Below are 25,703 nucleotides of genomic sequence, written 5' to 3' on the forward strand. Positions count from 1 at the left end.
AGGTCACCCCTCTGTTCAAATGAAAACAACCTGAGTTTGTCCAGTCTCTTCTCATCACTAATACCCTAATAAATATCAAGGGGAGGAAATGGCCTCGTGTTATTATTGCTGGACTGTTAACCCAGAGGCCCAGATAACGTTCTGGGGTGCTGGGTCTGAATCTTGCCACGGCTGATGGTGGAATTTGAATTCGATGAGTATCTGGAATTAAGAGTTTATTGATGATCGTGAATCCATTGTTGATTGTTGGAGGAACCTACCTGGTTCTCTACTGCCCTTTTGGGAAGGAAACTGCCATCCTTACCTGTTCTGGCCAACATGTGACTCTAGACCAACAGCAATGTGGTTGACTCAATTACCCTCTGGGCAATTAGGGATGGGCAATTAGGGATGGGCAATAAATGCAGCCTAGCCAGCACCACCCCCATTCTGTCAATGAATTTTTAAAAAAACCCTCTGAACCTGGCACTATCCCAGTAAACCGTTCCATAGAATCATAAAATCCTTACAATGTGGAAACAGGCCCTTCAGCCCATTTAGCATGGCCGATCCACATAACCTGCACATCTTTGGACTGTGGCAAGAACTGGAGCACCCAGAGAAAACCCATGCAGACACAGGGAGAATGTCCAAATTCCACACAGACAGTCACTCAAAGCTGGAACTTCTTACCAAAGCCTCCATATCTTCTGGCAGTGTGGCTACCAAAAGTGTACACAATATTCCGCATGGGACCTAACTAAGGTTCTATACAGCTGGCCTTTATACTTAGAGGGATGGAGTACAATGATGCAGAAGTAATGCCACAGTTACACACACTCCTGGTCAGACCCCACTTGGAACAGATCTGCTGCCACACCTTCAGAAGGAGAGATTGATCTTGGAGGGAGTACAACGTAGGTTTACAAGAATGATACCTGGACTTCAGGGGCTAGTTTATGAGGAGGGATGAGTCAAATGAGGCCAGTTGTCTCCAGAATTGAGAAAGTTATGGGGTGATCTGATATAAGATATTGACAGGAAAAGACAGGCTGGAAAAAACTGTTTCCAATGGTTGGGAAGCCTAGAATTAGGAAGGGCATATCCTGAGAATGAGGGCCAGACTGCTCAGGAGAGATGTGCAGAGGCACGTCTATGCGTGAAGCCTGGGAGAGGTTTGGAACTCTCTTCCCCAAGCGGCAGTGGCTGCTGGATCAGTTGTTACTTTCCAGTCTGAGAGGGATCAGTGTTTGTTCAGCAACGATATGAAGGGGATAGGGACCTAAAGCAGGTATATGGAGCCAGACCACAGATCAGCCATTGCATAGTGGTACTGGCTCGAAGGGCTGAATGGCCTCCTCCTGTTCCAATGCTAGGAAATAATTTGTTGGAAGTGCGAGCAGAATGTGAAGAAAGCAAGCTCCTTTTGCTTGTTCTGAACTTACTTTCTTCTGTTCCAGGTAAATGTGTGAGAGAGAAGGCATCAAAGTAACAGGCACCAGGTCACACTGAATTGGGCTGATGAGCTGCAAAACCACATCAGGAATGTTGCAGGTCTCTGTGCTTCTGATCTTCTGTAAGTATGTGTTACAGGGGAACGTTGTTCCTGAAAAACCTGCTCTGTTCCCTGGCCATGTGAGGTTTGTTCTGCAGTAGATAACCTCAAACTTGCTCTCAGTTCCTGGAAGTGAGATCTAGATACTGTGGCCATCATAAAAACCAAACTTAGCAGAAGTTGGAAATGAAGGGTGTTGGGAACTTAGATGCTGGCATTTTGAGAGAGAGAGAGAGAGAGAGAGAGAGAGAGAGAGAGAGAGAGAGAGAGAGAGAGAGAGAGAGAGAGATAAGAACAAGTATTTCAAGTTTAAAGCAAGCTTTCCAGGTTAGTGTCCTCTGGTTCCATTTTGTGCAATATTACTCAATCTTCTCAGGAAAGGATGCTGAAGTGGATGGATCAGTAGAATTTCAGAATCCCACGAAAGGAAGAACAAACTCCAACAATACAGAGGCGAGATACCTCACTGCGCAGTGAATGAAAATAGCATCACTTTTCATTAACATTGGGAGATTTAATAGGATGTTGCCTTTGTGTCTGGGGAGTTTTAGTGATGGAGAGAAATTGGACAGACTGGGTTGCTTTCTCTAGAGCAGGCAAGATTAAGAGAGGGGGTACTTTATTGAGATATAAAATGATGAGGAACATAGATGGGGGAGACAGGAAGACACCTTTCCCCCTTAGCGGAAGGATAAATGACTGGAGGCACAGGACCATAGATTGAAGGTAAGATGCAGGAGTTTCAGAGGGTAGTGAGTAAAATCTTCTTTACCCAGTGAGTGGTGGGGAATCTGGAACTCGTTGCCTGTAAGCGGGGAGAGGCAGGAATCATCATCTCATCAAAGAAGCATTTAGATGGGCACTTATGATGCCAGGGCTATGGGTCAAGTGCTGGAGAAATAGGATTAGAGAATAATGAGGTGGTTGTCCTTGACTGGCACAGCCTTGATGGGCTGATGGGCCTTTTCTGTGCTGTAGGTCGCTCTGGCACAGAACACAAGTTGATGATGGTCCTAGACTTCTAGTGAAACAACTTTAGACACAGGAAGTTGTGTAAGCACCTCAAAACTATTCAGAGATGTTCCAAGAGGAGCCCTGTTGTTACTATAGCCTCTTGTCTCTGAGCCAGAAGCCTCAGTGAGGAGGTCATTAGTGAGTCTTGGCTAACACTGGGGGTTTCGAAGAACCTCGCTGAAGCAAAAAAACACAAAGTAGCGTGAACTATTTTCCTTTTGCAATAACCTTTCCAAAGGTACTTTATTTTTTAAAAAATCTAGATTGAGGGAATCCTTTACTTGTTTAAGAAGAATGGTATGGGAAGTGGGAACCCAAGCAGAGATAAAATAGGAGGGAAAAACAAGGGGAAAAATAAAAGAGAGAAAGGTACAAAGGCACAATTTTAACGTGGAATGAGACAAGGGCGGGAAGCCATTGGTGTCACCGTGCAGTTCATATCAATTCATATTTCTGCCTCCATTTCAGTGGGACTGCACAGTTCCTACTGAGTCACAGATGGGGCATATGTTGTTCCTCTGCTGCTTCTTCATTTTCATGGCTTTGACATTGTCTTTGCTTCACCATGTCCAGGACACTGTAAATAACATTTACATTTCAATTTCCTTCTATTTTCCAGTGAATCTTGCTGTCTATGGGATCACCCAAGGTAGGAGGCACCTGCAAATTTCTTGGATAACCAGTTTTTCTCCTCTTATTTAAGGAAAAGTATCATTTCATTGGAGGTAGCCCAGGGAATGTTCACTAGTGTGATTCCTGGGATGGAGGAACTGTCTTATGAGTCTGAGATTCTACTCACTGGAGTTTAGAAGAATGAGAGGAATGAGAGGTGATCTCATTGAAACATACAGGGGCTTTTATGATAGAAAGAAGTGTTTTTAGGTTTGGGAGGTGCTATCTGAGGATGTTTGGTGAATTTCTGCGGTCCATCTTGTAGACGGTACACACTGCTGCTGCTGAGTGTCGGTGGAGTAGGGAGTAGATGTTTGTAGACATGGTGCCAATCAAGCAGGGGGTGACTGGTGCCTTGGAGATGTCCACTGCTTGGTAATAGAGTAACACTATGCATGAAGTGGGGAAATTCATCTGGAGAACACAGAGAAATAAATTGAGGAGTTTTCTCCTTTAGGGTTTACAGGTCAAGTTGTGATGAAACTGAAGTGTTGAGTATGACAGAAAAGGTTTCATGCGACAATCATGCTGACTCTGTTCAGGCTAAACATAAGTGCAGTTAACTTTTCCAAATAGTAGATCTATTGATACCTGTCAGCGATTGGACCTTCCAGAAAAAAAATGAGGCTAGTTAAATGGTTGGCATCATAGTGACGATATGTCAAGAAATCCAGGGTTGGGCGTGACTGGAATTCATGGCATTCAGACCATCGTTCGGTCAGTAGCCAACTCGAACCAGAGCTCTGTATACTGACACACTGAGGCCGAGCTGCACATTGTGTTTATAGCAGTGAGAAGTTAAAAAGATACAATGAATGGGCCCTCGATCGTACTGCTTGTCTCTCTTTCTTCAGCTTTTGGATGCAACCGGATTTATCTATATCCCCCAAGTGGGTTTGTAAAAGAAGGAGAGGCTTTAAAATTGCAATGTGGGACAGATACGGGACGAACTGTTTCTTGTTTCAAAAATGGTGTGGAAGTCATGGAGACACAGAGCAATGTTTATGAAATGCTATGAACAGTGAAACTGGTGGGTCTAACTCCTGCAGCACATCATTCTTATGCTACAGGACTAAAACCGTGCAAGGTATCGTCATTGGTATGTGTACTTTTAAAAATTCATTCACAGAATGAGGACGTCGCTGGCTCAGCCGGCATTCATTGCCAGAGGGCAGTTTAGAGTCAATCAGATTGCTGCAGGTTTGGAATCACATATAGCCCAGTTTGATTTACACAGGATGGAAGTGGAGTACACATTGATTTAATGGTATTCCTGACCTCCCAGACCAGTTTCAGCCAAACATACATCTTTCATCATGAGTCACTGAAATACAGTTGGGCACCTGAACTGGGAGTAGTAATTTCCCATGAGGAGAGGTTGTGTCACTTAGGCCTGTACTCGTTGGAGTTTAGTAAAATGAGAGGCAGCCTTATTGAAAATCCTTAGAGGGACTCGACAGGGCAGATGCAGAGAGAGGTTATTTCCTGTTGTGTGGGACAGTCTGGGACCAAAGGGGCATCGTCCTACAATAAGGGGGGTGGGGGCACATTGAAGTTGCAAATGAGAAGGAATTTCTTCTCTCTGAGGGGGAGTGAATCTGTGGACTTTTTTATTGCAGAGGGCTGTCGAGTCTGTGCACACCAACCTCTGGGTGAAAAGTCCTGAAATACCCATCAAAGCCTCCTGCCGCTCAGATAAAATAATATCTCCTTTGTTATTGACCCTTCAATTCAGTGGAACAGCTGTTTCCTATACCCCTATCCATGCTGCTCATAACTTTACAGACCTCTATCATGTCCCCCCTCAACATTCTCTGGTCAAAAGTCAACAACTGAAGCTTATGCAGCCTCCCTCCAACACAGAAATGCTCCATCCCAGACAACATCCTGGTGAATCTCCTGTGCACCCCCTCCACCGCAATCACATCCTTTCTACAGTGCAGACACTGGAACTGTACACAGTGCTCCAGCTGTGACCTTACCAAAGCCCTGTACAGCTCCGACATCACCTCCCCGCTCTTACAATCGATACCATTGATCTTTCAGCTGCAATCTGAATCTGTGTCCAACTTTTGTCACATTTCTTTTTGCAGTTTCCAATGAAACCCTAACTCTGGAAGCCAAGCCACAACATGCTCTGAGAGGTGAGAAGATTGCCATCAACTGCCGGGCCCCATTCTGGACCTTGAGGAGGCATAAGCTTTTCAAATTGTATCGGAATAATTGGTTTATAAAACAAACTAAAGATGGTTCATTCACCATAAAAAGTGCAAAGCATTCAGATGAAGCATCTTATTGGTGTAAATTAACAATTGGCTCTCGACAGTGGGTTTCGAACCACCTAAGCATCAGAGTATCAGGTTGGTCATTCCTTTGTATAGTTAGTGCCGCTGAATGTTTTGATGATTCTGTGCCACATCTGTTTCAGCTGCTTATGACAGGCCACTCCCAGCAATAGAGATTTGAGGACAGGAGCAGGGATGCAGCAATAATGACCTTCCCTTCATCACAAGGTCAGATGTTCACTGATGCACAATGTTCAGCATCATTCATCACTCCTCTGATACTGATGTATTCCTGGTTCAAATGTGACAGAATCTGAACAATATCTGGGCTTGGGCTGGCAAGTGGAACTCGTGCCACACAAATGGTAGGCAATGACCACCATGAATAAGAGACAATCTAATCACTGACCCTTGATATTCAATGGTATTAGCATCACCGAATCTCCTATCTATCAATATCATGGGGATTATCATTGAGGGACAGTCTAACCGTTACCCACTTTGTTATTCAATGGTGTTACTACCATTGAGTCTCCCGCTGTCAACATCCCGGAGTTTCCTGGAGAATATCAGCTGGGCTTGTCACATACACATGATGGTTGGCAGAGCTGGTCAGAAGCTGCGAATTGTGTTGTGAGTAACTCACCCCCAATTTCCCAAAGCCTGTCCAGCATCAATGAGGTACAAGTCAGGAGTGTGATGGAATGCTCGTTGAGAAGCCTGACATGGTGTTCTTAGCATAATATCTGCATCATGTGTAAACACAGTGAAGTATCAGAGGATTCGAGGTTTGTTTTAATGTTGAGCCATTACTGCAGAAAAGCTGGAAGGAAAGGCTGGAATCTATAGACCTGTGAGTCTGACAATGGTGGCGGGCAAGCTGTTGGAGGCGATTGTGAAAGATTGGATTTAGACACATTTGGAGAGGCGAAGATTGATTAGGGAGAGTCAGCATGGTACTGTGCAAGGAACATTACGTGTCTCAAACTTGATTGAGCTTTTCAGTGAAGTAACCAAAAAGATTGATGATGGCAGATTGGTAGACATTGTTTACTGAGACTTTAATGAAAGCTTTAACAAAGTTCAGCACGGTAGACTAATTAGTAAAGTTAGATCACATGGAATTCAGGGAGAGCTTGCCAACTGGATACTAAATTGGTTGAACATTAGGAGGCAGAAAGTAATGGTGGATGTAATAAAGTGTGGAGGTGGATAAATGCAGCAGGCTGAGCAGCATCTTAGGAGCACAAAAGCTGACGTTTCGGGCCTCGGCTCTTCATCAGAAGAGGGGGATGGGGAGAGGATTCTGAAAGAAATACGGAGAGGGGGGAGGCGGACTGAAGATGGATAGAGGAGAAGATACATGGAGAGGAGAGTATAGATGGGGAGATAGGGAAGGGATAGCTCTGACCGGGGAGGACGGACAGGTCAAGGGGGCAGGATGAGGTCAGTTGGTAGGAAATGGAGGTGTGGCTTGAGGTGGGAGGAGGTGATAGGTGAGAAGAAGAACAGGTTAGGGAGGTGGGGACGAGCTGGGCTGCTTTTGGAATTCAGTGGAGTGAGGGGAGATTTTGAAGCTTATGGAATCCGCACTGATACCACTGGGCTGCAGGGTTCCCAAGCGGAATATGAGTTGCTGTTCCTGCAACCTTCGGGTGGCACCATTGTGGCACTGCAGGAGGCCCAGGATGGACATGTCGTCTAAGGAATGGGAGGAGGAGTTGAAATGGTTCGCAAACTGGGAGGTGCAGTTGTTTGTGGTGAACCAAGCCTAGCTGTTCTGAAAAGTGATCCCAAAGCCTCCGCTTGGTTCCCCCAATGTAGAGGAAGCCACAATAGGTACAGCAGATACAGTATACCACATTGGTGGATGTGCAGGTAAATATCTGTTGGATGTGGAAAGTCATTTTGGGGCCTGGGATGGGGGTGAGGGAGGAGGTGTGGGGGCTAGTGTAGTACTTCCAGCTGTTGCAGGTGAAGGTGCCGGGTATGGTGGGGTTGGAGGGGAGTGTGGAGCAGACAAGGGGCTCCCAGAGAGAGTGGTCTCTCCAGAAGGCAGACAAGGGTGGGGAAGGAAAAATATCTTTAGTGGTGGGGTTGGATTGTAGTTGGCGGAAGTGTCAGAGGATGATGCCTTGTATCTGGAGGTTGGTGGGGTGATATGTGAGGACTAGGGGGATTCTCTTTTGGCAGTTATTTTGGGGCAGGGTGTGAGGGAGGTGTTGCGGGAAATGCAGGAGACACAGTTGAGGGCATTCTCGACCACTGCAGAGGTGAAGTTGCGGTTCTTGAAGAATGAGGACATCTGGGATGTATGGGACTGGAATGCCTCATCCTGGGAGCAGATACGGCAAAGCCGAAGGAATTGGGAATAGGGGAGGGAGGTTTTGCAGGAAGGTGAGTGAGAGGACGTGTATTCTAGGTAGCTGTGGGAGTTGGTAGGCCTGAAATGGACATCAGATACAGTCATCAATGTAACGGAGGAAGAGGTGGGGTTTAGGGCCAGTGTAGGTGCGGAAGCTGGACTGTTCCACATAATCTACAAAGAGGCAGGCATAGCTTGGGCCATGCCAGTACCCATGTCCACCCAATTTGTCTGTTGGAAGTGGGAAGAATTGAAAGAGAAATTGTTGCGGGTGAGGACGGGTTCGGCTAGGCGGATGAGGGTATCAGTGGAGCGGGACTGGTCGAGCCTGCGGGACAGGAAGAAGCGGAGCGTCTTTAGGCAATCTGCATGGGGAATGCAGATGTATAGGGACTGGATGTCCATGGTGAAAATGAGGTGTTGGGGACCGGGGAATTGGAAGTTCTGGAGGAGATGGTTGGTGTCACGGACATAGGTAGGGAGTTCCTGGGCCAAGGGGGAGAAAATGGAATCCAGCTAGGTGGAGATGAGTTCGGTGGGGCAGGAGCAGGCAGAAACAATGGGTCGATCAGGGCGGGCAGGTTTGTGGATTTGGGCAAGGAGATAGAAGCAGGCAGTCTGAGGTTGGGGAACAGTGAGGTTGGAGGCTGTGGGTGGGAGGTCACCTGAGGTGATGAGGTTGTGAATGGTTTGGGAGATGATCGTTTGGTGCTCGGGGGTGGGGTCATGTTCCAGGGGGCGGTAGGAGAAGGTGTTGAAGGAGGGTTGTCTTTCAAACTGGAGGCCTGTTTGTCATTTATATAAATATTTTGGATGAGAATATTGGAGGCATGCCTCGTAAGTTTGCAAATGACACAAAAGTTGGTCGTATAATGAACACTTATCTAAGAAAGATCAGCAAAGAGAACTTGATGATTTATATCAATAAACTCAGGAGCGGCAGATGGAGTTTAATTTGGATGAATGTGAGGTTTTCAATGTTGGTAAAATAAACAAGGACAGGCCTTATGCAATTAAGGTAGGGCACTGGGTGATGTTGCAGAACAGAGACACCGAAGGGTTTGAAATTTGTGTCACAGATAAACAGGGAGGTTAAGAACAAGTTTAGCCTGCTTGCTTTCATTACTCAGACCATTTGTGTATCGGAGTTGGGATGTCATTTTGAGGTTGTACAGAATGTTGATGAGGCCTCTTCTGGAATATTGTGTGCAGTTGTGCTCACCCTGTTACAGGAAGGGTATTGTTAAACAGGAGAAGGTTCTGAAAAGATTTACCAGAATGTGGCTGGGAGGGAAGAGTTTGAGGTATAAAAATGGATTGGAAAGACAGAGACGTTGTTCACTGGAGCAAAAGAGGTCAAGGGGTGACCTTATAGAGGTTCATAAAATCTTTCGGGGCATTGATAAAGAGAATTTAAGGGTCATTACCCTTGGGTGGGGGAGTTCAAAACCAGAGGGCATATTTTTAGTGTTACAGGAGAAAGATTTAAACGGTTCATTTGGAAATATTGGGGATGGGTTGGTGGGACTGATGCTTGAAAATCCATTGCGGAAACAATGTGACAGCGAATGTTTTCAGAGCAGTTACCCGTGTAATGAAAGCCCATGGTAAGCTGTAATGATGCAACTTTGCTTTCAATCGTGGGTGGAAATGTGGCTTTCCATGTCATCCCATTTCACCTTCAAAAGGAGAGACACTGGAACTGAATTGTTGGTACAGAGACGATATTTGGTAGGTGAAGGAATTTACTTTTTATAAAAAAGACCAGATGATCCATTCAATGACAGGAATCGTCATACTGCATTAAAGTAACCAGCACTGATGACAGGGGATTGTATAATTGCGATATTGACAAGCAGGCATCACAATCTGTTGGTGTTTGGGTTCAAGGCATGTGCCTGATATTACAATCCATGGTGGACAATGTACATATTTCTCTGGAATGCTGATTAAAACACTGAAGACATTCTGAGTCATGCAGCACAGAAGAGTTCCTTTGGCCCATTGGGTCTGTACTGCCAAAGCAAAACTAAATCTAAACTCACCCTATTTTCCTACACCAGGCCCCAGGACCTTGAACATTAGGACATTTCAAATGCTCATTGAAGGTTGTGAGGTTTCCCACCTCAACTGCCCTCCCAGGAAGTGCATTCCAATTCTCACCACTCTCTGGGTGAAACAATCGTGAAATCCCTCACTGAACCTTCAAATTATGCCCCCCACCTTGTAACTGAACCTTTGACTGAGGTGAACAGCTGTTCTTGTAACCCCAGTCCGTGCCCCTCATGACATTTCACACCTCTATCAGGTTCCCCCTCAGCCTTCCCAACCCCAACAAAACAACCCAGGCTTATGCACTTCCTAATCATCACTTCCCACCCACTTTGAGAGAAGACATTCCTCCTCATCTCTGTTTGAATCTTTCTCACCCCCTTATCCTGAAACAATAACGTTCTAGGTTGCCCCACATGAGGAAACATCTTCTCTCTCTCACAATGACAACCTTCCCCCACCTCCAACTTTAATGGTTTATCTCTAATGGAAAAGTAGTAAAGTCACCACGGTCCCACTCTCTCATTAACCAGAGAGAAGACTGGGTGATTGTTTAATCTGAGGATCACCACAGATCAGGAGAGGGGAGAGTCTGAGATGGAGAATCCTTCATGGCAATATCAGCCAATGGGGGAATTTAACCCACTCTCTTGGTGTCACTCTGCATCACAGACCAGCTGTCCAGGCAACTGAGCTAGCCAACAAACAGCCACACAATCTCCACTTATCCTTCCTGGCCAACCTGCTCAATCTCTCCTTATAAAACAAGCCTTAGTCTCTGATGGGATCTCAGTAAGTTGCAATCTGTTGACATGGCCCCGTCTCTGGATGAGATACATCATCGCTAAATAGTGTCATCGAGGCATTCAGCTTGGAAACAGCTCTTCAGCCCAACTCATTCATGCTGACCAGGTTTCCGAAACGAAACTAGTCCCATTTGCCTGTGTTTGGCACGTGTCTCTCTAAATTGTTCCTATCCACATACCTCTCCAAATGTCTTTTAAATGTTGCAGTTGTACCAACCTCCACCACATCGCCTGGCAGCGCCTTCCATTTCTGCATCACCCTCTGTGTGGAAAGGTTGCCCCTCAGGGATCCCTTTAAATCCTTCCCCTCTCAATTTAAGCCGATACCACATACTCTGGAAGCTCATTCCATGTACACTTCACTCTCTGTGTGGAAAGGTTGCCCCTCACGTCCCCTTTAGATCCTTCCCTCGCAGTTTAAACCTATGCCCGCTAGTATTGCACTCCCCTACCCTTGGCTCCTCATGTTGTCTATGCTGCTCATGATTTTATGAACCTCTATAATGTCAAGGAGTGACTAGACATAGCACTTCGGGAGAATGGGATGAAACATTATGGGGACAAAGCAGGAACAGGCGATCAGCCATGATCATGAAGAATGATGGAGCAGGCTCAAAGGGCCGAATGGACTCCTTCTGCTCCTACCTTCTGTGTTTCTATGTCACGCGTCAGCCTCTGAAGCTCCAGGGAAAAAAGTTCCAGCCTAACCATCATCTCATTATAACTCAGGCCCTCCAGTCTCGATAACATCTTTACCAATCTTTTCTGCATCCTTTCCCGCTTTATAACACATATGTCTTATCATTACGCGATCACGGTGGCCCCTCTCTCACATCCTGCAATTTAAGAAATGTGTAGAGGCAACTGAGGAGGTGCTGAAAACATTCCCAAGACCCTGCCTGGAGTTACGTTGATCAGTTGGAGAAATAAAAACCGTGGCTGCTCTCTGTTTAGTTGAGGTGAAGGTCGCGATGGGGCTTGAGGCTGGTATTTTACATCATAACGAGTATGGGCTGAGGACAAAGGTAAAGAATCTCTCCTCATTTGAGGAGAGTGAGTGAACCAGACTTTAGATGTTCAAGGCGACTGTAACAGTTGATAGATGAGCCCTGACTGTGTGTTACATTCCAGAACGCTTTGCCAAGCCCGTACTGAGGGTGGAGCCGGCGGCTGAAGTATTTGAGGGGCTCCGGGTCACATTGACGTGCATTGCTCGGAGAGCACGGCGCTCCATCCGGCTTCACTACACATTTTACAGAGATGGCAGCGCCCTGGAGACAGCGCCGGATGCTGGCGGTGTGTACACGATCAACGCAGCGGCTGCAAACGTTTCTGGGAATTACGCCTGTGAAGCGATTGAGATGAATTCTGGTCCGAGGAAGAGGAGCGACAATGTTCACCTTTACGTAAAACGTAACTATCTGTCATTATTGCAGAATCTCCAGCACAAATTAAAGGCGTTTCGGCCCATTGAGTCAGAAACAGCCACCTCACTATTCTCTAATCCCCATTTCCCAGCGCTTGGCCCCATAGCTTTGGCATCGTGAGGGAGCATTTAAATACTCCTTCAATGTGATGAGGGTTTCTGCCTCCCCCACCCTCACAGGCAGCGAGTTCCACATTCTGTGAGTGAAAATGATTTTCCTCTCATCCCCTCTAAATCTCACGTCCCTCGTCTTTAATCTATACACCCACCACCCGATTCATCGATCACTCCACCGAAGGGAACAGGTTTCTTTCTGCCTGGCCGATCAATGTCCGTCATCATTTTATTGATTTTAATCATGTCCCCTCTTCAATCTCCCCTGCTGTCAGTAAGACAACCCCAGTCTGTCCAATCTCTCTCCATCACTGAAACTCTAACGCCCACTCAGCCTCCCGATAAATCTCCCTCTGCACCCTCTCCCAGTGCTAACACATCCTTCAGTAATGTAGAGAATGTGCAAACCAGAAACAACACTGTCACTGTGGTGACAAGGTGTAGAGCTGGATGAACACAGCAGGTCAAGTAGCATCAGAGGAGCGGGAAGGCTGACGTTTCGGGCCTAGACCCTTCTTCAGATATGGGGGAAGGGAAGGGGGATCTGAAATATACAGAGGGGGAGGCAGATAAAAGATGGATAAAGGAGAAGATAGGTGGAGAGGAGGCAGACAGGTCAAAAAGATGAGGATGATCCATTCAAGGTGAGTGTAGTTAGGGAGGAGATAGGTCAGTCCAGGGAGGATGGACACACAAGGGGGAGGGATGAGGTTAGTCGGTAGGAGATGGGGGTGGGGCTTTAGGCGGTGGAGGGCATAGGTGGGAGGAAGGACAGGTTAGGGAGGAATGGACAAGCTGGGTGGATTTGGGGATGCTGTGGGGGAGGGGAGATTTTGAAACTTCTGAAGACAACATTGATACCATTGGGCTGCAAAGTTCCCAAGCGGAATGTGAGTTGCTGTTCCTGCAACCTTCGGGTAGCATCGTTGTGGCACTGCAGGAGGCCCAAGATGGACATGTCGTCTGCGGAATGGGAGGGGGAGATGAAATGGTTCATGACTGGGTGGTGCAGTTGTTTAGTGCGAACCAAGCATAGTTTTCTGCACAGCGGTCTCCAAGCCTCCACTTGGTTTCCTACATTCACCATTACTGGCTCCATCCCCGCCTCATTGATTGGTCCGTTTCCTCTCCACCTATCTACCCTTCTATCCATCTTCTATCGACCTCCCCCTCTCTCCCTATTTATTTCAGATCCCCCTGCCCTTCCCCCATTTCTGAAGAAGGGTCTAGTCCCGAAACATTAGCCTTCCTACTCCTCTGAAGCTGCTTGGCCTGCTGTGTTCTTCCAGCTCTACACCTTGTTATCTCAGATTCTCCAGCATCTGCACTTCCTACTATCTCTCACCGTGGTTGAGAGTTTTCATTCCAAATGTAATCGTGGTCATCACCAAATCTGACCTTCACCTGACATGATGTTAACAGCCTTTACTGACCTTGAAGGATTGTGAGGACTCTCCCGCACTGACCCTATCTCAGGATTTTCTTGCTCTCAGTCTGATCACTGAGTTTTTCCAAGCTCAGACATTCTGCAGCTGAAACAGAAACATGTCCTTTTGCTTTCCAGAGGCGTTCGCTGTCCCGAAGCTGACTGTGTATCCTGAGGGACAGCTAGTTGATGGCCAATGGTTTAAGCTGATGTGCACGGTTGAAGAGAATCTCTCTGGAGCTTTCTTGTGGTACGGCTTTTACAGAAATGGGATCCCTCTCCAGTCTCCATCCGACCACAGCGATTACATCTCTGAGCCAGCTCGCCCAGCCGACTCGGGTACTTACCATTGCGAAGTTACGGGCAGTAAGGTGCGGAAACACAGTAATCAGCTCCATTTGTCCATCAGGCGTGAGTACTATTAATTATTGTTCCTTTTTTTAATCATTAAAGATTCAGTATGGAAGCAAATTATTATTGATCCCCACATCTCACAGCCATATATTGGAGACATAGAGCCAAACAGCACAGGGTAATAGGTTAACCATTTAGGACGGAGATGAGGAGAAATATCTTCACCTGGAAATTGGAGAACCGGTGGGATTCACTGCCCCAGCAATTTATGCAAACATATCAATGGGAGTAGGCCATTTGGCCCTTCCAGCCTGCGCTGCCCATTCAACGGGATTGTGACTGATCATCCAACACAGTCCACTGGCCCCATTCAGTTTTCTTAGCCCCTGAGATCTTGACCCAATTCTTTCCTGAATAACATTCAATGTTCTGGCCCTGACAGCTTCCTGTGACAGAGAATTCAACAGGCTTCCCACTCTCTGGGTCAAGACATTTCTTCTCATCTCAGTCCTTCCCTGTCTCCTTCACACAATGAACCCACAACCCTAAAATGCCTTATGTACAAATAGTGATGAGCAATAAATGCTGGACTACACAGAGACACCACATTCAATGACTGAACAGAAAAAAAAAATGGGAACGGATGTGACTATGATGAAGCTCATAGTTGAGTTTGCAATTAATACTGTAAAAGCAGAAAGAACTGTGGATGCTATAATGTTCTCAGGAAGAGTCACAGGACTCAAACATTAGCTCTGAGTTTTTCTTCATGATACTGCCAAAGCTGGTGAGCTTTTCCAGCAACTTTTGTTTTTGTTGCAATTAACTCTGCGAAGTGAAGGGACCTAATATTTGTTTATATTTGCAGGAATTCCAGTGTCAAAGCCAGAGCTAATAATTCAACCCGAAAAGGAGCTAATTGAAGGAGATGTGGGATCCTTAATCTGTTTAGTCTCTCATGGTTCTCTGCCAATTTATTACCAATTCTACAAGCGCTCAGGCGTGGAAATGTTCTGGGAGCTTTCCAACACTACCAAGTGTGTTTACAACATTGGAGCCATCAGCAGAAGGGACAAAGGGATTTACCATTGCTCGGTGAGAAATGAGGTGACAGGCCCTCTTCAGAGTGATGGCATTGAGCTCACAGTGATAGGTGAGTTCACAAGGACTCTCTTCCAAAGAGTAACTGACCCATTGGCTCAGGGACCACTGCAGGTGCAATCAGCTTAAACCTGGTGTTTCATCCTTGAAGACCACACTTTGGATGAAAGTGACACAGCCTTGGACATTAGTGACAGAGAAGTACCCAGGAAGCAGGTCCTTCAGCCCAACTCATCCATGCTGACCAGGTTTCCCGAAGTGAACTAATCTCAGTTGCCTGCATTTGGCCCACATCCCTCCAAACCTTTCTCTTTCACATCCAGTCTACATTTCTTTTAAATATCATCATTGTACATGCCTCTACCATTTGCTCTGGAAGCTCATTCTGTATACACACCTTCCTCTGCGTTAAAAAGTTGCCCCTCGGGTCCCTTCCCTTTCTCACCTTCAACCTATGCCCTTTTGTTTTAGACACCCTTACCCTGGAGTGGCACAGTGGCTCAGTGGTCAGCACTACTGCATCACAGCACCAGGGACCTGGTGTTCAATTCCACTCTTGGGTGAATATCTGTGTGGATTTGCAAGTTCTCCCTATGTCTGCAGGGGTTTCCTCTGGGTTCTCTGGTTTTGTTCCACAGTGCAAAATGAGCAGGTTAGGTGGATTGGCTCAGCTAAACTGCCCATAGTGTTCAGGGCTCTGTAGATTAAGTGGGTCATAGAGGGATTGGTCTGGGTGGGATGCTCCAAGGTTCAGTGTTGACTTGTTGAGCTGAAGGGCCTGTTTCCACACTGTAGGGATTCTATGAAAAGACCCTGGTTTTATTCACCTTGTGTATTCCCCTCATGATTTTATAAACCTCCATGAGGTCACACCTCAGCTTCCTACATGCCAGAAAAACAAATCCCTGTCTATCCAACCTCTTGTTATAACTCAATCCTTCCAGTTTCATTAACATCTTGTAAATCTTTTTTGCACCCTTCACAGTTTCTGTTGCAGGGCAAATAAAATTATACGCAGTTCTCCAATGTGGCCTCACCAATATCCTGTATAGCTTGAACATAACATCCCAGTGTTTTACTCAATGCTCTGACTGATGAGTGCAAGTGTGCCAAACACCACCTTCACCACCCTGTCTACCTGCATCTCCACTTTCAAGGAACTGTGCAGCTGCCCCCCTCGGTCTCTCTGTCCGACACCACTCCAAGGGACAAACCATTAATTGTGCCAGTCGAACCGCAGGTCTGCCTTACCAAAATGTAACACCTTGCAATGATCTGAATTAAACACCATCGATAGGAAATATGGAACAGGGCAAATAAAGTCAAGGAGTTCAATCCATGTCTTGTAGCTTGGTGTTACATTGAAACATTGGAACCTCAGTGCTTCGAGTCTGCTTAGTCATGCAATATTACCATGGCAGATCATCCAACACTACACCCTGTTAAGATCGAATCATAGAAAACAGGAAATGGAGTTGGCCATTCGGCCCTTCCAGTCTGCTGCCCACATTCAATGGGATAGTGGCTGATCACCCAACTGAATCCCCTGTTCCCCGCCTTCTCCTGTTAGCCCCTAAGAACTCTGTTTAACTAATTTATGAACAACATTCAATGTTCTGTCCCTGACTGCTTTCTGTGGCGGACAATTCCACAGACTTCCCAATCTCTGGGTGAAGCCATTTCTCCCCATCTCAGCCCTACCTCATCACCTTTAGACTGTGCCTGCCTGGTTCTGGACTACCCCACTGGTAATCAAGAACGTCCTTTCCCTGTTAACCTTGTCTAGTCCTTTTAGAATTTCATAGGTTTCCAAGAGGTTCCACACCTCCCCTCGTTCTTCCAAACTCCAGCCATATAGTGTTCACTCTGCCCAGTGTTCACTCCAGTGTTTCCACACTGTACAGATTCTATGTACTCATGATAGATTTGACACCATCTAATCTTAGATCATTCTTATTGCTATTGTACATATTTCATCTCGTACAGACATACATCACCGACATGGCCTCCCTCCCTGTCATTTCCAAAATTTGCATACCCCCTCCCTGAATATTTGGTTGGGTGTTTTGCTGGAGAACCAACTCGTGTCCCATTTCTGAGGAATGGTCTCGGCCCGTAACATCAACCTTCCTGCTCCTCTGATGCTGCTGGGCCTGCTGTGTTCATCCAGCTTCAGACCGTGTTAACCATTGTTTTTGAACTCTGTGTGTTTTCTCCTCAGTTCCTGTCACAGATGCTGTGCTGATACCCCGCACCAACGGGACTGAGATACAGCCCGGGGAATGCCTTGTTCTCCGGTGCCTGGTGAGGGAAGGCACTGAGCCCCAGTTCATTTGGTACCGAGACAACGTGCCGCTAAGGAACGGCAGTGCGAGCTCCCATGTGACTGCCGATGGTGGTGAGCTGGTTATTCATTCATTCCGGAGAGACAGTGTCGGGAGGTATCACTGTGCAGCGATCAACACAGGAACCGACGGCACCATTTTTAACGTGACCAGCGACTATATCGAATTCACGCTGCGAGGTAACAGTGACAGTCAGATCAGACACAGACAGAGCACAGGGAAAGGCCATTCGCTCCATCCAGTCCATGCCAGTCAGAAACAATTAACCATCTCAGTTAGGAAGGTGACGGCCGGGTGGTATGATCGTGAGGCTATTAATCCAGTGATTTTGGTAATTGTCGCGGGATCCCGGTTCAAGTCCTGCTCATTCCCGATGGTGCAATTTGAGCGCAATACAAATCTGGAATTGGAAGACTTGTGGAAGGTGATTCACTGGGGTGGAGAGGATGGGAAGGGGATTCACTGGGGTGGAGAAGATGGGCAGGTGATTCACTGGGGTGGAGAGGATGGGAAGGGGGTTTACTAGGGTGGAGAGGATGGGAAGGGGATTCACTGGGGTGGAGAGGATGGGAAGGGGATTCACTGGGGTGGAGGGGATGGGAAAGGGATTCACTGGAGTGGAGAGGATGGGAAGGGGATTCACTGGGGTGGAGAGGATGGGAAGGGGAATCACTAGGGTGGAGGGGATGGGAAAGGGATTCACTGGGGTGGAGAGGATGGGAAGGGGATTCACTGGGGTGGAGGGGATGGGAAAAGGATTCACTGGAGTGGAGAGGATGGGAAGGGGATTCACTGGGGTGGAGAGGATGGGAAGGGGATTCACTGGGGTGGAGAAGATGGGAAGGGGATTCACTGGGGTGGAGAGGATGGGCAGGTGATTCACTGGGGTGGAGAGGATGGGAAGGGGATTCACTGGGGTGGAGAAGATGGGAAGGGGATTCACTGGGGTGGAGAGGATGGGCAGGTGATTCACTGGGGTGGAGAGGATGGGAAGGGGATTCGCTGGGGTGGAGAGGATGGGAAGGGGATTCACTGGGGTGGAGAAGATGGGCCGGTGATTCACTGGGGTGGAGAGGATGGGAAGTTGATTCACTGGGGTGGAGAGGATGGGAAGGTGATTCACTGGGGTGGAGAGGATGGGAAGGGGATTCACTGGGGTGGAGAGGATGGGAAGGGGATTCACTGGGGTGGAGAGGATGGGCAGGTGATTCACTGGGGTGGAGAGGATGGGAAGGGGATTCACTGGGGTGGAGAAGATGGGAAGGGGATTCACTGGGGTGGAGAGGATGGGCAGGTGATTCACTGGGGTGGAGAGGATGGGAAGGGGATTCACTGGGGTGGAGAAGATGGGAAGGGGATTCACTGGGGTGGAGAGGATGGGAAGTTGATTCACTGGGGTGGAGAGGATGGGAAGGTGATTCACTGGGGTGGAGAGGATGGGAAGGGGATTCACTGGGGTGGAGAGGATGGGAAGGGGATTCACTGGGGTGGAGAAGATGGGAAGGGGATTCACTGGGGTGGAGAGGATGGGAAGTTGATTCACTGAGGTGGAGAGGATGGGAAGGGGATTCACTGGGGTGGAGAGGATGGGAAGGGGATTCACTGGGGTAGACCGTTTCAGCGATGGAGAGGCTCCATACGCCCGGTATGTTTTTTTTCCCATGGCAGGGAAGGTTGAGGGGGACCTGCTAGAGGTGTGGAAGGTTATGTGACGCAAGGTGGGAATAGGAGGCAGCTGTTCCCTTTCGTCGAAGGATCAATATAAGAGGGGTCATCATTTTAAAGCGAAAGGCAGGAGGTTGGGGGCGGGGGCGTGCTGTTCCAGCCAGAGGGTGGTGGAGTTGGGATGCACTGCCTGGGAGGGTAGATCATCGAATCATAGAATCCCTTCAGTGTGGAAACAGGCTGTTCGGCTCGACATGTCCACACTGACCCTCAGAGCATCCCAACCAGACCCACCCCCCGAATCTACACTTCCCTGAACACTATGGGCAGTTTAGCGTGGCCAACCCAGCTACCCTGCCTATCTTTGGGCTGTGCGAGGAAACCGGGGCACCCGGAGAAAACCCACGCAGATACCGGGGAGGATGTGGAGGCTGGACTCGAACCCGTGTCCCTGGCGCTGTGAGGTAGCAGTGCTAACCGCTGAGCCACCCCAAATTGAGGCGGGAATCTTCCCAACTTTTAAAAAGTACTTGGGTGTGCACTTGAAGTGCCATAACATTCAAGGTTATCAAAAGCCCAGTGCAGGAAAGTGGGATTGATGTAGGGAGCTCAATGGGTTCAATTCTTCCGTGTTTTCCATCCCCCCGTGGGTGGCAGGGAGTTACGTACCTGCAGGGGTTGGTCACTCTGATGCTGATCGTGTGCCTCACACAGGGCTGATGCGGTAACACTTCCCGCTGAGTTTGTTAACGTGAGCCGGATGTTGTTGTTGGATTTCAGCTCGGAGTTATTCCACGGAGATCATGGCCTCGCTCGTCCCAGTTCTGCTGTTCGCCGGCCTGATCGCGTCGGCATGGTTCATCCACCGGAGGGGGCACACAGGTCTGTAACTTCCCACGGGGATCGGGTTTGTTCCCCGGGGCATGGCACTGCCGTCCCCGCCCCAATGTAACCTTTGCAGCTGGACAGGGTTGGTGTGGGGGACCCGGGGAAGGAGGTGTTGGGTCAGGAACTGGGGTAGGCCGTGTTCCTGACAGTCGGAGGGAGAGCAGTCACAAAGTTAGCCTCCTGGTTCGGGTAAATGTGATCACTATCCCCAGACCATGTTAGAGCATCTCAGAGAAGAGGAGAGACATAACATCATGTGAATCAGGAACAGGAGGAGGCCATTCAGCCCCTCAAGACCCCTCTCTGCCAATTAATACAATCTCTTGGCAGCCTGCACACCACTTTCCTCCTCCATACTCTGGACTGGCATGATTTTTCTTTTAAAAATCCATCTCCTCCTTAAATTTATTTGGTATCCACTGCGAGCACTGACCCCAACCACACACTTAACCCTCAACTCATTCTACCACTAACCCTGAATTCAAACCTAACACTAATCGTAAATAAACTAGAACCTAATCCTAAAATGAACCCTAATACTAACTCTAACCTTGACTTTCATTCAAACCTTTAACTAAAACTCTGACACTAGCCCGAAATTTAAAGCCAACCCAAACCCTTACCCTAAACTCAAATCTAACCCTAACCTGAACAGTAACCCTCACCCAAATGTAATGTTAACCCAACCCCAACCGTAAAGCGAGCCTTAACCCTGAGCCAGCCTTAAACCTAAACCTGATTCAAACCATAACCCTATCCCTACCCTAATCCTAATCCTAATCCTAACCCGAGTCCTAATATTAAGCATAATGCTCACCCTAACCATAATCCAATCCTTAACCAGAACCCTAACCCTAAACTTTATCACTCACCCTAACCCTAGCCCTAACTCCAACCTTGGCCCTCACTCACACACTAACCCTCACCCTCACCCTATCCCTGTCACAGCTGGTTAATGTGCATTAAGATGGGTTTGTCAATTCTCATCTATTGATGCGTTTGTTCTCTGTTTCTGACTGAGTTCAGGTCTTGGTAGCTCCTGTCTGTAACAGTGCAATACGCTGAGAATGTTCTCTCTCTCCCTGCAGCCAATTCCTCAACTGTGTCACAGGCCAAGAGGTAAGGGGATGAAACTGCAGTTCTTATATTTGCAAATTTTAATCTCGATTCCTCTTTATCAAGAGGGAGACAACCAAATTGAGGAGATCATAAAGGGAGCTTGGACATAACCATATCCTTTTAACACAAGTCTAACAAACCAGGAAACCTTACCCCTGGGAAGTCCCAGGTGGCTTTGATTTATTCACAGGGGTGTGGGTGTCACTGGCAGGGCCAGCGTTTATTGCCCATCCCTACTTGCCACAGAGGGCAGTTATAGCTAGCCAGCGTCTGGAGTCACATGTAGGCCAGACCAGGTAAGGATGGCAGATTTCCTTCCCCAAAGGACATAAGTGAAAAGCGATGGGGAATTGGGCAGCTCCTTGAGGATGAGAGAGCTCCATGTTTGGATGGAAACCAGGGACGTGGGACCAAGGAATAACAGGGTCTCACTGGGCTTTGTAATTTCCGTGGTCGCTTTGCTGTTTTGTTGAAGCTGAGCGTGGTGTTGAAAGCGTTGTGTTTGAAATGACAACTCCCTTCCCTTCCCCTTTCTACTGGAAATAGATCCCAAGCTTCTGGTGAAGCGGCAGCAGCCAGCAACCTGGAGTATGCAGTAATCGGAGCAGCACACAATGCTGGTGAGTGCCATTGAATCGGTGTGGTTATAGAGCCCCACACAGTGACGGTGCACCATAACCTGGTAGGAATTCTGGTCAAACGTCCGAGCTGTCAGCTGGGCTAGAATGGGGTGGTTTTCCTTGGAGCTGTGGAGGCTGAAGGGGAGGACAGCAGCCAGGAAACAGGACCAGGCCATTCAGCCCTCCTATCCTGTTCTGCCAGACATTATGATTCTAGCTAACCATCTAAGTCAGTCCCTGGTTCCAATAGCAACTAGGAGGCCATTCAGCTTGTCCATTACCCCACCTACTCGATAGGATCACAGCTGACCATCCAACATAATCCCCGGTTCCCAGCTTTCTCCCCCAGGCACTTTAATCCCCTTCACCCTCAAAGCTGCCAACTCCCCCTTGTTTGAGATGTATAAAATGATAAGGGGCAGACATACGGTAGACAGGAATAAATCTTCCCCCCTTCTTGGAAGGATCGATATCTGGGGCGTTAGGGGCGTATGTTGAAGGGAAGGGACAGCAAGTTTAGAGGGGATGTGAGGAAAAGCATTTTCATCCAGAGGGTGGTGGGGATTCAGGCACTCACTGCCTGTCAGGGTGGGAGAGGCAAACACCCTTATCACATTGAAGAAGAATTTAGATGTGCACTTGCAATTCCAAGGCTGTGGGGCCAAGTGCTGGGTAAATATGATTACAGAATAGTGAGTGAGAGATAGGAGGAACTGCTGGTGCTGGAGAATCTGAGATAACAAGGTGTAGAGTTGGATGAACACAACAGGTCAAGCTGCATCAGAGGAGCAGGAAGGCTGACCTTTCAGGTCTGGACCCTTCTTCAGAAAGCATTTCTGAGGAAGGGTCCAGAACTGAAACGTCAGCTTTCCTGCTCCTCTGATGCAGCTTGACCTGTTGTGTTCATGCAGTTCTATACCTCGTTATATCAGAGAATAGTGAGTGGTTGCCTTTGACTGGCACAGGCCTGATGGGCTGAAGGGCCTTATTCTGTGCTGTAGCCCTCCATCTTCAAGCAGTGTTTCTCTTCAGTCAGCTTCTGCTCTTAACGTCCTGTGATTAGACCTCCATCTGGGTGTTTTGCCTGACACACCAATGCTTATTTTATCTCAATAACATTAGAAACTGAGGGTACAGTACTCTGGTGTTGAGAAATCCAACTGACGTTGGCTACAATGAGCAATTTGGCACAAAGGTCCAGTTCCTCAGACACACAAGTGTCCTGAGCAAACAATAATGAAGTGAAGCACAGTCTAAGTCTTTTGAGAAGTTGTAGCTAACTTAATGATCTCCAATGATATCTATCTGTATACATGTTCATGTGTCTCTGCATCTTTCAATCCAAATATGACCACAGGACTATAAGTATAGAAGCAGAATGATACCATTCTGCCCATCGAGTCAGCTGTGCCACTCGATCATGGCTGATATGTTTCTCCATCTCATTCTCCTGCCTTCTCCCTGCAACCCTTGATCCCCCTGACTAATCAATAACCTATCTATCTCTGTTTTAAAGTATCTATCTATTTGCCTGACTGTCTATCGAGCTGTCATTCAAATCTATCTGTGAAATCTGACTATCTATCTCTCAAATTTATTATCTATCTATGAATTGATTATCTATCTCTTCATCAGATCTATATGTCATTTAGCCCACTATAATGAAGTTGTCTGATTGATGTGTGTTTCTCATGTATACTTTACTTCTTTGTAGAAAACACCACTGCGGACCTGGATTATTCAGTGGTCACCTTTAAGAAGAGAACAGATGCTGGTAAACAACTTGTTTCTTCAATGCTACAACTGAACGGGTGTTGGGGTGAAATCATTGCGGCTCTGACAGTACCATGACCCCAGCTGCTGTGGAAATGCCTGTGTATGTGGCCAGTTCCAAACAGAGAAACACCACAGTGCTTTCAGTGACAGGAGTGAGGGAACAAAGGGTCTGCTGAAAGAAGTCTCCAGCATTTATGAGGGAATGGACAGTAAACCAGCCAAACAGAAACAAGCCCAGATCTGATCTGCTCTGTCCTTATGCTCTCCTGCAGATAGAGTAAATCATTTCCATATCCTTCCTGTGTTGTCAGCGAGCCAGAACAAACACACAGAGCAATCAGAAAGGGAATGGCCTAATGATATTATCATTGGACTGTTAATCCAGAGACCCAGGTAATGTTCTGGGCACCTGGGTTTGAATCCAGCCAGAATTTGAATTCCATAAATATCTGGTACTAAAAGTTTAATGACCGTGAAAGTATTGTCGATTGTTGGTAAAAACCCATCTGTAAGGGGATGGGCTCACAGGTAGACGCAACATCGAGGGCCGAAGGGCCTGTTCTGAGCTGTATTGTTCGATGTTCTATGTTCACTAATGACCTTTAGAGAAGGAAACTGCCATCCTTACCTGGTCTGGCCTACGTGTGACTCCAGACCTGCAGCAATGTGGTTGACTATGAACTGCCCTCTGGGCAGTTAGGGCTGGTCAAAAAATGCTGCCTGGCTAGCGCCGCCTTCATCCTGTGAATGAGTGAGCAAAAATATAGTTGTATGTGTTCTGAGGAAGGGTCACCAGACCCGAAACGTTAACTCTGTTTTCTCCTCCACAGATGCTGCCAGACCTGCTGAGCTTTTCCAGCAACTTTGTTTTTGTTCCTGACGTACAGCATCCGCAGTTCTTTCTGTTTTTAGTTGTATGTGTTTGTGGCTAGATTTCTATGGTGGCTGCTTCCCAATTATTGCTTTGCACATGTATATACATTCTGTGTGTGAAAAAGGCAATGGGACATACATTTTATCCTTAACTGAGGCAGACATAGATAGTTTTCAAATAAAACTAAGAACTGCAGATGCTGGAAGTCTGAAATAAATTCAGACATTTCTGGAGAAACTCAGCAGGTCTGGCAGCGTCAGTAGAAAGAGAGAAACAAAGTTAACTTTGCAGATTATAAACACAGAAAGTGGTGGAGACACTGAGCAGGTCTGGCATCATCTGTGGAGTGAGAGAAAAAAAGTCTTGTTTTCTTTATTTAATACTCAAAGCAGATATGCCAAATGCTACAACCCCCTGATTTGAGTGAATATAAAAGCTCTGCATATCATATTCTTGCTCAGGAAAATGAGCTTGCAATTATCACACGGATACCTGTGAAAAACCACAAGGGGCATTTGACCAGAACTCGGCCTTACGTACAATGAAATCTGTCTCTCCGAACACAATCTAATCTTTGTCTGAAGGGGCTCTCTTATTAGAGAGAGAGGGGTACTGGATGGTATTTTAATTTGACAGTCACCAAACGTCAGGAGAGGAGAAAGGTTCAGAAGGAGAATCTTCCAGGATAGCTCAGCTGGTGTGGGAATTGTACCCATGCTGTTGGCATGTAATGCATTACAAAAAACTGCCATTCAACCAACGGAGGTATCTGGGACTAGCAGCATAGAGCAGCTAAGATGCAACTGTATGTTATTTGTATGGTTCACTCCTGTATTTTCATGCACAACAACAGGGCAGGTGATGCAATGGCTGATAAGATTAAGGCAGCCTGTGGAAAATGTTGCAATGAACTGCATCCTAAAAACTGACCCTCTGTCTTATTGACGTGAATGCATATTGCAGGCTTTAGCCAGAGAGAGGTTTTAAACTCAATCTTCTGAAGTTTCTGTGTTGATTAAGAGGGTCAACTCAGTCAGCGTTGCAGTGATATCTTTTAAAAGATGACTAAGACGCAGCTCCACTATCGAAAGATTCAGCTACATCTTTCATGTTGATCAGCCTTCACTGAGTCCACATCGAATTGTCAATGTCTCCAAAGGGTTCCTTCTCATCTCATTCTGTTTTATTTTCAGGCAGCAGTGTTGGCGTCTCCTCCAACAGGAAGAAGGTACATTACATTTTAAGTCGAAATAGCTATTGCCACAGG

At 47.1% G+C, this 25,703-nt stretch overlaps 2 protein-coding genes across 2 annotated transcripts in view; both read left to right on the forward strand.

The window, feature by feature from the left end:
* LOC132207190 (histone H3-like) overlaps positions 1–25,703 on the forward strand; it is a 913,943-nt gene that overhangs the window by 711,717 nt on the left and 176,523 nt on the right. The window lies entirely within an intron of this gene.
* The window catches only part of LOC132207165 (Fc receptor-like protein 5), a 34,125-nt gene that overhangs the window by 5,793 nt on the left and 2,629 nt on the right, over positions 1–25,703 (forward strand). The window contains exons 2-13 of the mRNA XM_059642346.1: positions 1,440–1,555; positions 3,168–3,197; positions 5,314–5,580; positions 11,860–12,141; positions 13,833–14,105; positions 14,917–15,201; positions 17,371–17,673; positions 19,940–20,041; positions 21,136–21,166; positions 21,713–21,786; positions 23,501–23,560; positions 25,630–25,664. Of these exons, the coding sequence (XP_059498329.1) occupies positions 1,501–1,555; positions 3,168–3,197; positions 5,314–5,580; positions 11,860–12,141; positions 13,833–14,105; positions 14,917–15,201; positions 17,371–17,673; positions 19,940–20,041; positions 21,136–21,166; positions 21,713–21,786; positions 23,501–23,560; positions 25,630–25,664 (1,797 nt within the window). The 5' untranslated portion in view covers positions 1,440–1,500. The remainder of the gene's footprint in view (positions 1–1,439; positions 1,556–3,167; positions 3,198–5,313; positions 5,581–11,859; positions 12,142–13,832; positions 14,106–14,916; positions 15,202–17,370; positions 17,674–19,939; positions 20,042–21,135; positions 21,167–21,712; positions 21,787–23,500; positions 23,561–25,629; positions 25,665–25,703) is intronic.

Source organism: Stegostoma tigrinum, chromosome 44 (genome assembly GCF_030684315.1).
Source record: "Stegostoma tigrinum isolate sSteTig4 chromosome 44, sSteTig4.hap1, whole genome shotgun sequence".
Taxonomy (NCBI): domain Eukaryota; kingdom Metazoa; phylum Chordata; class Chondrichthyes; order Orectolobiformes; family Stegostomatidae; genus Stegostoma; species Stegostoma tigrinum.